Raw genomic sequence first — 14530 nt, 5'->3', positions numbered from 1 at the left:
TTTAAAAAGAAATCAAGCAAGCAAGCAAGAAAGAAGAGAGAAGTTTCTACCAGGCCTGGTCTCACAGGGGGCGTTGGCTGGGCTGAGAGGAGGCCCCAGGAGGTACAGCACTGGCCTCACGTGGCAGAGATGAGCGGGGCCCTGAGGACCTCTGAGAGGGGAAGTGACGCAGGTGGGCTTTATCCCTCAGGCTCAGAGGAAGGAGGATGTGGAGCAGCAGGTGCTCAGTGCATGCATGTAAAAACCCACATTAATGTCACTAGGGTTTTCAGACAAGAAGGAATCAAGCCCCAGGACAACTGTCTGACCTTTGCATCGGAGTGCTTGCCGGCGTGCTGTGGATGGAGTGGGATGAGCCAACCACTGCAAGAACTTGATTCAGGGAGAGTTTCGGGCCCACAGCCCCTCTGATGACGGTGCCCTGCAGCCTGGCCTATGGGGGGGACCTCACGTGGGTGTTCCTGTCCAGTGGAAGTGCATGCGGCCTTTTTTCCGTCTGCCTCCTTCACAAACCCTGACGTGTCCCAGGCTGCCATCCTCGGTCCTCTTTCAATCTGTCCATCAAGGATGGCAGGCTTCCTCTGCCTCTAGCCTCCTACCTGCCTTTTCGCCGCATCCAGATGATGCCCCGCCACCCATGCCTCTGAAGTCACTCTACCTCTTTATTCCTGATATCTCAGACTTTTTAGATTCCCTGATTTTGATCTATAAAATTCCCACAAATTCTGCTTTCCAAAAGTCTCCTTCTTCAGTTGTGAATCAGTCAGCGATAGCCTTGTCCCATCACCTGGGACTCTCCGCCCTCCCATGCTGGAGGAAGAAGGCAGATCTTGTGCCCCGGCTGTGGTCTGGATGGTCTCCCGCCCCCTCTGAAGGCTCCATGGTGAGCTGGAGGTCCAGGATGCCAGAAAACCTTCTACAGCTCAAGTTTCTGTGAAATTAATTGAAATTTATTCCATTAAAAAGATTAACATGTCCAATTGTGTGCAGAGGTAGTGCGGCCACCAGAGTGGAGGGGAGGGCAGCAGGGTACAAAGGAGATGACACGTAGGCCTGGCTCCACCAAAGTGGAGGCTTGTCAGCTGAGAAGTCAAAAGGAACCCAGAGAGGAAACTCCGGGTACCAAGGCCCTGTCTGCTTAAGCCGTGTGCACAGGGAGAGAAAGTCTTTAAAAGTTGTTCTGCTGGAGCATCTGCCACCAACATAGGCTCTCACCGGTTTGTGCACTGACAGCCCTCCCTCCATGGCCTTTACTGGTGAGGTCTCGGGGGTGAGTGAGTCTTCAGGGGGGAACAGGTGCCACTCGGCCAGCAGGTGCTTCAGAGGGTCCCTCATAGGGCCAGGTCCCTCTGGGTGTACCTCTCCTGCCTCTCAGGGCCCCGGGGGTCCTGCCGCTTCTCTGTCACCATATCCACCAGCTGCTGTGGCTGAGTTCTGGGCAGGACAGGAGATGGACCCTCCTCAAGTCTGGGCTGGTTCGTCACTTCTGGGAGGAGCTTACGTGTCTCACTCCCATCTGTACGTGGAAGCCGCTGCCACTGGCCCGAGGGCCATAACCCAGAGCGGGCCCCACCCCACCCCACTTCTGATCTCCCTCATCTCTGCCTGGATTTTGTGCTCCATCTTTCAAAAGCCTCTCCACAGGCAGCCACATGTGTGTCGGTGAGGAGAGGCAGGCAGAGTGAGGGCAGCGGACATGAGGCCTCCCGGGAGAACGGAGCCCAGCAGAGCCTCCCAGGATGACCGGGACTCGGGCAGGTGGGTGAGGAGGAGAGAGGAGGTCTTGAGTAGGAAGCACCTGGAAGCTTTGCCCGTGGGGTATATTTTTTAAAGCTTTCTGGAAGAAAGAATCAAGGGCAGGGCTCCGTGCCTGGGATCGCAGGGTCGCAGTGGTGATGGCAGGTTTTGTTGGCTCGGCAGCCTTTCCAACTGACCGAAATCCAGTGGCCTTAGGCCCCGGAGCAGCTGTCAGGTGCAGAATCTGCCCAGTGCCGACCGGGCACCCACAGCGGGGAAAGCCATCCTGAGACAGAGGCTGGCAGCCTCTTGACGGAACAGATTCTAGAACCTGGGCTGATAGGATTTGGGAGCTAGCAGGGCCTCGGGGCCGGCAAGTCCAGTGGACATACAGCGCTAGACCCGGGCTTACCTGAATAAGCCCAGGTAAGGGGGCACCATGTGATGGCTTCTGTATCTGCTGGGAGAATCTTGATGACAGTGACACCATGACATCTACCCTGTCCATACATGTTCTTCTGCAGGAGAGAGAAGTGGCCAGAGGGAGGGTGAGGATTTGCTGCGGCTCAGACAGGTGTCCATGGTCTCTGGTTCATTTCTGGTTAGAAATCACATCTTTTGTTTATTTAACAAATCGCTGTAAAGAGGTGGCATGCCATGGCTGAGGAAAGCACAGATCTGCCTGAGTTCCTGAGCTCTGACTTCCCCTGGTGACCTTGGGCCCGGCATTTCACATCCTCTTGCCACCTGGTTTGAACCCCTGCTGCACCACTGACCAACGAGCTGTTGGTCAAGTTACTTACTGTCCCCCTGCTTGTGTCTTCATCCTCAAAACAAGGCCAGTGCCTCATCCATAGCATTATTTTTAAAATTAAATTGTTTATAAAGAATTTGGAAAATGCATGGCCAACATACACACACACACACAAAAAACCCAAAACAAAACAAACAAAAAAACTCAAAAACCAAAATGGATCGAAGGCCCAAATGTAGGAAGTAAAACTCTAAAACTCTTAGAAGAAAACATGGGGGTAAATGGTCATGACCTTGGATTTGGCCATTCTTAAATGTGACATGAAAAGCCTGAGCTACTAGAGAAAAAAAGAAAAAAATAGGTAAATTGGACTTGATCAAAATTAAAAGCTAGTCTAGCTCAGATGTCACCTCCTCTGTGAAGCCTATCCTCATCCCTCCAGACAGAATGGGTCTTGATGGTGATGACCGTGACCACACTGATATGCTGTTGAGGCCCTACTTTGCATCAGGTGCTGCCCTTAAGTGCTTCAAATTTGTCCTCTTGTGCTCCACATCCACCCAGGGTCGGGTCCCATTACCATGTCTAGTGACAGGTGAAGAATCTGAGGCACATGGAAGTCCAGCAGCTGACCCAGGTCACATAGCACATCCTCTGTGCTCGCACAACCTGGTGGCATGGACCCCTCGTGCGGCCTGGAGCTATGTAGGATCCGGATTCCCATTTCCAAACACAAACCCTGAAGACCACCTTGCCCCCTGGTGTCCCCGTGTGTCATCGGACTGCCATAACTCCTGCAGAGTGGGAGAGATAGGGAGACTGTCGGGCCCGAGTCCTGGAGGGCCTTGAACCCCAGACCAGGCGCTTAAGCTCCATCCCACAGTTACCTGAAAGCCACTGCAGGTTCCAAGAAACACAATGAGGTAATAAAGATGGTGCTTTAGGAAAGATGATCCGGACTGTAATGTGTGAGATGAATGGGGGAAGGGGATGACAGGAAGCAGAGACATCTGCGCTCTGCAGGTGGCACCAGGGTAGCATCAGCCCTAGCAGCCTGAGTTAGAAGGCAGGACGGGAGCTAATGTCTCTGCACCTTGAAGGAGGGGGTGGGGGGGAGGAGGGCTGGGGTGGGCACATGGTGCTGGGAACCCGTGATGACCCCAGCAGGGCGCGGAGAGTGGGGTGCTCAGCTGCTCGCCCCCATGCCTGCCGTGGCCCTGTGTGGCCACCCTCGGCTCTGTCCCCCCAACCCCCCGACCCCACCTGAACATCTGGAGATCGTCAAATGTCTCCTGAGCAAAATGCACCCTTCCTTCACACTTGTTTCTTTTCATTTTCCTTCCTTTAAAAATAAAACCAAGGTGATAAAAGATTTATTATCTATCACAGCAAATTATGCTCACTCAAAATATTAATTGGCTGCAGTCTGATTTGGTTCAAAAATTTATTACAGGCTTAGAAGACATAAGAGAAGTTACAGTTTAGTAATACATCTTTCCCTTAGGCAAACTCCTGAGAACAGCTACTGAAGTTAAATTATGATGTACACTTATGTGTCTGGAAGTTTTCCAGCTCGTTTCTGGTTGAAGTGAATGCTTGAAGCACCCGGAGCCCCGAGCAGAAAACTGACACTCGGTGGTGCTTTCGAATCTACCGCTGGCGAGAGCCACCTGGGGAAACTGCCTTTTTTTTTTTTATTTTCGATAAAAAACAGCTAACATTTCCACCCTTTGCTGTTCTGTGCCAAATACCCCCTCTCCGTGGTCTCTTCAATGACGTCAACAGTATTTTTCCTAGAGTCTGTTTGAGAGATCAACACCTGGTGTGAGTCCTGGTCCCGGTCCACATGGCTCAGTTTCCATGGATGTCGGGCATCAACGTGTCCCGAAGCCACTTCTGCGGGTGCAGAAGGCAGGGCTGCAGGGGCACAAATGCAGAGCACAGCCGATCGGTACCTCTGAGAGCACCAGCATGTTGTCGGCTCCTTTTCTAGCTCAGAGTTTCAGGAGACATGAGGTTTTCCGGGGCCATGGGGTCCTGATGTTGGCCGCACATTGGAATCACGTGGGATGTTTTTTAAAAATTCTGGTTCCCAGCTCTCACCCTTTGGTACTGCTCATGGGGCTGGGCTCACAGACCAGACAGTGGGATTTTTAAGCACCCCCCCACCCCGGGTCATTGTGGTGGGCATCAGAATTCGAGAACCACTGACTGAGACCATCCCCTTCCTGCACAAGTGGGTCACCACCACCCAGTGTCTCAGGAATGGCTCTGCCACATGTCACCCCTTCAGCCAGACCTGGGTTCACTCAGTGCAGTTAGAAGCCCACCTGGGTGTCCCCTGGCTGGTGTCTGCCTCCACTCCCTTGTGAGCACCCTCAGATGACGGTGCCAGCTACACAGTCCCTGTTCACAGCCCCACTGCCTTCTCGTCACCAGAAACCTCCCATCTCACCGTACCACTCCCCTCCTCAGGCTGCCATCTAGGGCTCCCCACTGCTGGAGGGATTCCACGACAGGGGACAGGCCCTGCCGTCCCTGGGCTCCCTCCACCACCACCTTGCCCCGATGGGACAGTGCACGTGGAGCCCACTGACACCCCATGCCCACCTCGGCTCTGCTTCCCTCCTGTGCCGTTTCCTATGTGCTTCAAGCTTCTCGGCCCATCTCCGTCCTGCTCTTCACGAAGCCTCAGCGTGAACAGCACTTTCTGCACACCCTGTCACTTGCCGCAGTGTGGGTGAACCTTTAGGCTGAGGGAAAAAGCCAATTGCAGGAGGACCGATGTTGTGTGATTCCATTTACATGAGGTGCTTAGAAGCATCAGATTCGTGGAGACAGTTGGCAGAATCAGAGGGTGCCAGGGGCTGCGGAGGGCTGAAGGTCAGGGTCTCGTGGGCACAGAATCTCGGCTGGGGACGATGGAAAAGTTCTGGAGATGGTGGTGGTGATGGTGACACAGCAAGGAGAATGTACCTAATGCTACCAGATTATCACATAAACTTGGTCATGGTGGCACGTTGTGTGCCATGTATATCTTTCCACAATAAAAAAAGTTTTTTGAACCATTTTCTCAGTGACTTCTTTGACCTAAGTTAGGGAACCCTGTTACATGTTTCTGCTCCACCTGACCCCATCAGAACATTCTCCTGGTAAAGTTTGTCTTCTTTACCGGATTTTAAGTAGAATGAAAGCACATTATATGTCCCACTCCATTGATCACTGTGTCTCCTGTGAGTGGCACTTAATAGGTGCCACTAAATAATTTTTGGTGAATATTGAATGAATAAATGCCAGATTTCCAGTTTTTCAGCCCCTCAATCTTAATTGCTAGGAACAATGCAACGGTTAAAATAGTCAGTGCAGTTTGACAGGGAAGTACCTAAGGTATCAGACCACAGGTTGTCCAGTCCTGGAAGATGAGAGCATGGGGCAAACTGTGTAACATTGGAGTCTCTGATTAACCAGAAACATAATAAATGAGTGAGCCCAGATGATCCCAATAGCGCCGTGGTTCTGTCAAATAAATGCACCAGGAAAAAGCAAATCACATCACCAACTTCAGATTTCTTAAGAGCACCCTATTTATAACCATATCCTTCATTAACACTATGTTTTCTCTCTTCCCAATTAGATATTTATCTTTGAAAACAATATCTACTACTGCGCGCACGTCGGGAAGCAGGCCATCCGTGTGGTCTCAACGGGGAAGGAAGGCGTGATTTACAACGGCCTCAGTGACTGGCTGTATGAAGGTAAGGTGCACGGGGCGGGCAGCAGGAGGCGGTGACCCTGCTGCTGCTAGACGGGGTGTGGTGGTTGTTTCCTTTGACTTCAGCTGTAACTGAGTCTCCGGTTTCATGAGGTTGTGCTGCATTACAAAGAGAAGCTGTTGGTGCTTCGGGGAGCATCAGAAGGTCGGTGGGAGCCCTCACCTAGTGGCCAGGTGTGTGGGGCTTTCCAGAACCCAAGCTCCTGGCAGAAGGGGCAGGAGGCGCCATCCTGGGAGGTTTGCAAATGCAAAGGCTTATCCACGCCCTTCCCAAGAGGTGGAGTACCTTGTGTTGCCTGGGGAGGGAGAGCTGGAGAAGAAATAACAGGTAAAGCTTTCCAAAGAAGCCGGTCTAGGAAAAAAAAAAAAAAAAAAGAAGCCGGTCTAGGTGATTTGCCGTCCCGGGTACATCCTCCTCGGTGGACATTTTCTACAACTGTTTTACTTCTGGCGCCAGAGTTCTCTAACTGAATGCATTATTAAATAACTAAAAATCGAGCGGGAAGCTCTCTTAAACATTTATAATCCGTCTCCATACTAATGAGACTTTTGTCCTGACAGCAACAACATGTATTGATTGCTATCACGTTCCGGTCACTGTTGTGAGCACTTTCTTATCTGTTGCTTCGTTTAACCGTCTGTCTGAGTCCTCTGGGGCTGCTCTAAAGAGCACTGTAGAGCAGGGGCTTGCACCACAAGCATGCATTCCTCACAGTCCTGAGGGCTGCAAGTCCACAATCACAGTGCCAGCCTCGCCGGTGGCCGTGGAGGAGCCCTCCTCACTCACAGCTGTTGTCTTCCCACCGCACCCACACGTGGCAAGGAGACAGGGAGAGAGATCTGGTCTCCTTGTCCCCTTATCAGGACACTGATGCCATCATGGGGGCTCTCCCCTCATGAGCTCATCCCCTCCCAAAGACCCCACCTCCTAACATCATCCTGCTGGGAACTTAGGCTTCAGTGTGAATTTTGGGGGACATAACATTCAGCTCGTAGTATCCCTCACAACAACACTGTAACAGGAGTGTCACCGGCATTCCCCAGGTGAGGCAAGAAGAGCTAAAGTGATGTGCCCAAGGTCACACGAAGTTATGGAGCAAGTCCTAGGGAGTACCATTGTTCAAGTCCAGGGCAACTCCCTTTCTCCAAATCCAGGTGTGGGTCAGGATGTTTCTGCACCAACATTGGGCCGGTAAACGGCTTTTGTCTTCTGAGCCTACCTGCCTGAGACCACACAGCCACGGTGACAAGGCACCATGCTAGGCCGGGTCGGAGGGCAATCAAGGAATCATCAAGCCCAGAAAAGACTGTTTTTTCCTCAGTGCTGTGTTTCCTCCAGCTGAGACTGCGTTGGGGGCTTTATGCAGCACAGAGCATAGAGCAGAGAGGTATGTAAGCTCAGAATCCCTCACCATCATCATTTCACTGAGGTCTCTGAAGCAAAAAGTCCAACAACTTGATTCGTAATTTTTAAAAAATATTTTATTTATTTATTCATGAGAGACACAGAGAGAGAGAGGCAGAGACACAGGCAGAGGGAGAAGCAGGCTCCATGCAGGGAGCCCGACGTGGGACTCGATCCCGGGTCTCCAGGATCACGCCCTGGGCTCAAGGCAGCGCTAAACCGCTGAGCCACCCGGGCTGTCCGATTCGTAAATTTAAAAGAAAAAGTTGAGATACCCGTTGTATACAATGAAATGCACAAGCATCAGAACACAGTTTGATGCGTTGGACAGATGTATATACTGTGCACCCCTGTCAGGACATGGAGCATCTCATCATCCCCTAGAGGTCCCTTGAGCCCTTCTCCATCCCATCCCCTCAGCCAAGTCTCCCTTCCTGATGCCATAAGTGGGCACCCCCCTCCCCGGGGTAGTTTTATTCTGATGTGGGGCAAGACTCAGAGCATTCAGGATTGCACTCAGGGTCCCAGTTTTTGAAGTTGCTTTCTGGGCCCCAAGAGAATCAACCTGAAGGCTTAATTGTCGTATTGTCCTTGGCCCCGCATGACGGTGTCATTGGAATAAAAAGACAACCAGCCGGTGTTCACTGTGGTCACGCTTTGTGTGCACATCCAGCCCCATGAGCAGCAGGCCTCGAGTTCCAGAGAGGTCAGTGCACAGCAATCTAAAAGCACCCCCCCTGAAAAAAGAAGAAAAGTCCTGGAGTCCTGGCGGTAAGAGTCTACACAGCTCTAGGACTAATCTCTTTAAAAAAAAAAAATCCATAACCTGAAGATTTAAAATATCATCTTTAGTATCTTCCTAATAAAATAAAAAGCTCATTGCTTGGCGAGTCAAGTTAAGCTTCAGCTTGAGCAAATCCACTGAAAGGAAATTTTTCTTCAAGGCATTTACACGAAATTGTGTTGGTGCGATAACAGAGCCCCAAATATTTTAAATCAATCATAGCTGATGTGGCAGCTTAATCTACTTACTGCTGTTCCCTGGAAGGTTATAGATGTTTGGATTTCTGGAGTTGGGCCCCCCACCACCCAGAGCCCCAGGGGAATCTTGGTTCCTGTTTGAATAATGTGTAAACTTGGAAAATTGTCTTTTTCCTAGTCTGTGATTTAACTGTTTTACTCCCAGATGCTTCCAAAAAAAGAAAAAAGAAATTAATTAATTTGGGGCGGGGTGGGGGTAGGTTGGGAAGGAAACACCCTGAAAGTGTTTCCAGAGGGCCTGACGTGCTTGGAGATATTGGTTCTGAGGAGAGGCCGGGCTGTGTCAGTGGGAAGCAATCCTGCAGGCCATGGCCTGTCGGCAGCAGAAAGCAGAACGTGGTATCTATTTGCAGTATCGTTTCCCTAAAGGGGTTTACATACATTGAACATTTCAGAATGCTGACGGCTGAGGGAGAGAAGAGGTGGGAGACGAGGGGGCAGCCAGACACCTGCACTCCTTGACCAGAGGTGTGCACCCACTCTGTGGGAAAATCTTGTCCAGGAGCTGAAGCAACCCACGTGCTGCTAGGGACTCAGCGCCGTGTGCCTCCCTGATTCGCTGGAGTCATCGACTGGCACGCGGTGGCCACAGATGGATTTCGATAGCAAAATGCAATCTTTGTTTTATTATTCTGGGCAAATGTCAGGCAGTGACACAGAGTTTTGACTTTAGTATAAGATCTAAAACTGCTTAATAGTGTCCTACAACTGTTTTAAGGGTTTACGGAAGCTGGCTATGCAGGAACTAAAATTAAGATGTTCCTGGAGTTTTTTGAGAACTCCAATCCAGGATTCTGTTAAGAATTCACACTTTTGTCAGGTTTATATGATGGTTTCTAGGGTTTTTGTCTTCCCCATCATCAGCATACACCCGGGGCATGCTGGTACAGTGCAGAATTGGTGGCATGTGATTTTCTAATGAGACTTGGGGTCATTCAGGGTTTCAACCCAACTGCGCGAATCATCCATACCTCTACTGCCACAGAAGTCACAGGCATACCCCCAAATTAAATACCACTATTCACTGACATGCCCTTGTCATGAAGTGGCTTATACCCCAGGGGAACATGGGATGTATGGGGGTCACTTGAGAAGCAGGCCTGCCCCCAATGTAGAGAAGTCTTTATCTCCTCAACTCCCATAAGATACTGGTGAGGGTGGGAGGGGCAGAGAACTTAGCATGCAGCCTGGAGTCATCCGGCTGGGGTGATGGGCCGCACCAAGAAAGTGGCCTGAAGGGTATTTACTTAATACGTGGTTTGGTGTGGCTGAAATCCCAGGGCTGAATTTTAACCCGAACTCATCCAAAGGTACTTGGAAGTTGTGGCAAGATCCGAGGACCCAGCTTGGCCAGGTAGCCTTGGCTGGTGGACGTCAGCAGGAATGATGCTAGCCCTCCTCTAGCTTCCCTTGTGTGTGTTCCTCTAGCTTGGTTCTAGGGTCCATCCAGTCTGGCATCACCTGCGTGACAGTGACCAGATCTCGGGAAAAGCCCAGGCAGGCTGCAGCGCCTCCTGCTGTGCCCATGCCTGGTGCCCACTGTTGTCCCAGCCTCCCATTTCCAATAGCCCCTGGCGCTCCCACCTCCTCCCTGGAGCATGGCCCCCATGGCACTCTGTCCACCTAGCTGGGAGCCCCCAGGTCCATGCCCCCTGCCCCTCAGTGCCCTGTGCTGACTCCTAGTGCCCACCTGCAGGACTGGTGTGGAACAAGTGGGGATGTGGCTGCCAGGCTGGGCCAAAGAGGCCCCCTTCCCACAGCTGCTGTGGACGGAGGTATGTTAGCACATTTGTGGTTGGTCCAGCTCAGAATGCTCTAGAAACACGGTTCCCACTGTGGTCTGGCCTGCAGCGAAATCAGGTAGAGTGTTGCTGGGCTGCCTCCTTCCGTGCTGCACACCTAACACCTAAGCCTGGTCCTCACCTGCTAGGTTCAGACTTGGCGTCCAGAGGCTACAAAGCCAGGACAAGACTCAGGCCTGTTCTGCAACTCTTGACGCTGTTTCCTAGAGCATCTTGTACAAGGTCACCACTAATGACCTGGCAACTTTTTAAACCAGTGAGGTACCCTGATAGACATGCATGAAAGGTCAGGTGGGCCCATGTAGATAAATCAGAGTCACTCAATGACTCGTGCCTTGGGTGTGATTCATGGTTTGGTAAGTCCTCGGGGAGCTGTGTCTGCCATGGGGTCCCGTGCGGTGTGATGTGTCCAGCACCCATGTGGTGCACATCACAAGCCGACCAGGCCACCTGGGACCCTCTGTGACTGTCAGTGTTCCGGGGCACAGTCCTAGCCTCAGACGGTAAGAGGGGAGCTGCGGGATATACTGCACAACATCTTGTTGCTGAGAAAGTGTTTCCAATGCCTCTTAAGCTATTCTTTCAACTTCTGGACATGCATTTACGTCATGATCTCTCGCGATGCATACGGAGCCACTCTGGCGTGCAGATCCTTGATGAGGTTCGTTGATACTAACCGTCTCTGCAGTACCTGGTTAGGGCACTTCAGCTGCTAGCAAGCTGCCCTGGTGGTGGATCGAAGAGAATTTATGCAGCCATCGAACATCATTCAGACTGGACCGATGGTTTTAAAATAAGTTATGCAGCCCGTCGTTCAATGGACTTGAAATTGTGCTCAAGTCCATATGTTATTATTCAAACTATAGATTTGTAGCTCGGCTCCTGGTGCCGGGAGCCCCGCTGTTCCACCTACTATCACTTTACCCTATAATTTCCCCAAACTGGAAACACAGCAGCTGTCAACCCCCGTTTCTCATCTAGCATTGCCAGGAGTCAGGAGCATTAATGTATCGTTGATTCTTCCCCGACATTGGTTTTGAGGGCTATTAAATTCTATCCACTCCTAAGTTATTGTCTGTAGTATCTTTATGCAGGAAGTGCGTTTGGAGTTCCAGATCAGCCTGGGAGGGATCTGTGTACTGATATGAACATCTCCTGGGCAACCCTCCCTCTGCCTTGCAGTTCCCCGAGCTGGACTCCCGTCCCTCACTCCTTACCGGCACACCTGCCACAGAGATAGTGGTTTTCTTTATGGGCACCAAAGTCTTGTGACTCGGTAAAAAAAAAAAAAAAAAAAAAAAAAATCACATTTCATGAGTGCTGGTAGAAGTTAAATACTTAAAAAAATTATATTCCACTTTGTCTGTGACTTCTAAGGGAGTTTATCACATGGAAGTTATGATGAAATTACCCCAAATTCTGGAAAAGCCACAGACCTATGAGGTGCCATATGGCAGAGCATTGGCCAAACCCAATAGCAGTCATTGTGAGCAGTAAGCTTACTGCTCTCAGTATTTAATGTAACTAAAATGAGCACTTTTCCTGCCTCACCCTAGTCTCCAGCTCCATAAAGTATTGATGACTTGGACTTGGATAGCATCTAAATATTACCTGCAGAGAGACACGAGGAAAAGCTACAACTGTTCACTACTCACTCAGCTCTGGCATCGCTAGGGATGGGGTTCGTTCTGCATACACCGTCCTCATCCACAGAGGGATGCCTTCAGGCTTCCAGATTCCAGATGGTGGTCCACGGCAGGGGTTGAAGGTGTGAGGCACACAGGGGAAACTAAGACGGCCAGTCTCCATCTGGGCTGGTCTGAGTGCATCTGCACCCGCCATGGCCTCAGGCCTCCCTCAAATTCCATCTGACTGCCCTGCCAGCCTGTCACCCACACACACAGTTCTTATCTGGCCCCCTAGACATAGGCATTCTAGAAACTGTCCTGAGGATGTCAGCTTCCCAAGGAAGGCAGCTGGTCTCCCTCCCTTTGCCGTCATCAGGACTTCCATGCCCACAAACGTCCCTCAGCAAGTATAACAGCCTGATGTGAACCTCATTCTAATTATGTTTCACTGTTTGTCCCCAAAGATGAAGGAAGTAGGGGTGACACTGGGGATGCTGGCGACACTCCTACCAGGAGATGAAGGCTGTGGGATTATGGCTACCCAGGCCCTGACCACCCCCTGGTTAATGCGAGTTGGAGTTACCCACTGAAGGAGTAAGAACAGGAATATCTGACTTTGATTGAGTGCTTCCCGCACGCCATGCTGCACGTTTAATGCATCGCATCCTCCACGGGGGGGCCTTATGAAGAAAGCACCACATTAGCCTGTGTCATGGCTGTGGAAGCTTTGCCTTACCAATGTTAAGTGACTCCTCTGCGGTCACACAGCCAGTAAGTGGCTCCAAACCCAACCCCCCAAGCACATGCCTCTTGGGGTACTTTCTACGTTTCATTTTTCTGCATATGTAAGTAGGCTTGGATCGCTGCTCAGGTTAAGCAGACCATCACCTTGGTGTGGCCTGCACTTGGCAGGAGCCCTGAATGCAGCTGGCCCCATGCAAGGCGTTCCTCAGAGCACAGACTTCCAGCCCAAAAGGCCTGAGTTTGAGTCCCCACTCTGCCCCTCAGCTGCCAGTTGCCTTGAAGAACACATGAATCTTTGTCCCTCGTCTGAAAACTAAGAGCTCGGATACCCCCCTCAAAGAATTCTCTTGAATGCCTGTTGGATGAGCATATCCATGAAAGCACAGGCACAGTAACACAGCACCACACAAAACCGCCAGCACCTAGTACGTGTTATTACACACCAGCACGTGGGTATGAAACATTCCAAGAAGACAAACCTTCTGCCTGCCTGCCTGCCTGCCTGTCCCCTGCGGCCGGCAGCTTTTGACGTCTCAGATGTGGCAAGTCTCAGATGCCTGTGTGCCCAGAATAGATGGTGTCTACCATGGAGGGAACAAAGGTATTTTTTTAATGAAAAGCTAGACCCATATACCTCAGAGCACAGCAGCCTCCAGAGCCCAGGTGGCCACCATGGCTGTGCAGCCCAGCTTGGGATTTCTCCCAAGTGACGGGGAGGGCCTTCCTCACTCATAATCTCCCTCTTGTGGGCTCCTTGTTCCCTAGACAGATTTTCACTACCCCCCTGATCACCATGGCGACCAGTTATCTTGGAGTGTAATTAATGTAATATTTTACTACACCTGTGCTACACCTGAGCCCACAAGCCAAGAGTTGCAATTTTGGCAGCAGTTTGGTTGTGGGGCTGGGGAGTTATTCTAGTTGATCTGGGGGTAATCTTCTGATAATCTGGGCAAGGCAAGGTGAGGCAGCAGTACATGCTGAAGAAGGAAGTTCTCTGCCTTGGGGACATCTGGTTGGAGGCCCGTGGCATCTAGGATGGCAGCCAGGGACCCTGCAAGGGGAACACAGCTTCAGCTTGAGGAAACAAGAGCAACGTGGTCCAGAGCCTGCCCTGCAGTCAGTGTTAAGGCAGAGCTCATGACTTCTACTTTGGCAGCTCAGCATTCTCCTCCCCAGACTTAAGTCCCATCCAATGAGACGGGGAGGAGCCAGGATAGGCTAGGTCTCTGTAAATAATAAAACACACAAACAAAGCAAACCAAACACCACCTTCTGTAATTCAGAACAACACAGAGACTCTCCCACCATGATCACACATGCCGCTATATCAGAGTGTGGTTGGGGTGGGGGTTCTGCCCCCCATGGGTCACCACGGTCCCGGGATGCTGGAAATGACACCGGTAGGCATTTCTGTTCACAATTATTGTCCATAACTCACCAGCAGAGCCCAGGAAGTACCATGCCAGCTACTGTTCAGAGCAGGGAAAACCAGACAACATGAAGAAGCAGCTTTAAAGATTCTACCTCTGGGCTGCACTCTTGCAAAGAGCAAACCTCAAATCTGGGCACCAGAGCAAAAGAGGAATTAACTGCAGGGATGCTGGGATCTCTTAAAATCAATGAGAAGGTTAGAGGATCAGATTC

At 51.0% G+C, this 14530-nt stretch overlaps 1 protein-coding gene across 4 annotated transcripts in view; it reads left to right on the top strand.

Annotated features, from left to right (window-relative positions):
• Positions 1 to 14530, top strand: part of DPP6 (dipeptidyl peptidase like 6) — an 826229-nt gene that overhangs the window by 698041 nt on the left and 113658 nt on the right. For all 4 annotated transcript variants that reach the window (XM_072776861.1, XM_072776859.1, XM_072776858.1 and 1 more), the window contains exon 8: positions 6126 to 6246. In XM_072776861.1, the coding sequence (XP_072632962.1) occupies positions 6126 to 6246 (121 nt within the window). The remainder of the gene's footprint in view (positions 1 to 6125; positions 6247 to 14530) is intronic.

Source organism: Canis lupus, chromosome 15, assembly GCF_048164855.1.
Source record: "Canis lupus baileyi chromosome 15, mCanLup2.hap1, whole genome shotgun sequence".
NCBI classification, from domain to species: domain Eukaryota; kingdom Metazoa; phylum Chordata; class Mammalia; order Carnivora; family Canidae; genus Canis; species Canis lupus.
The sequence above is the reverse complement of the archived record's forward strand: the minus strand, read 5'-3'. Positions and strand labels throughout refer to the sequence as shown.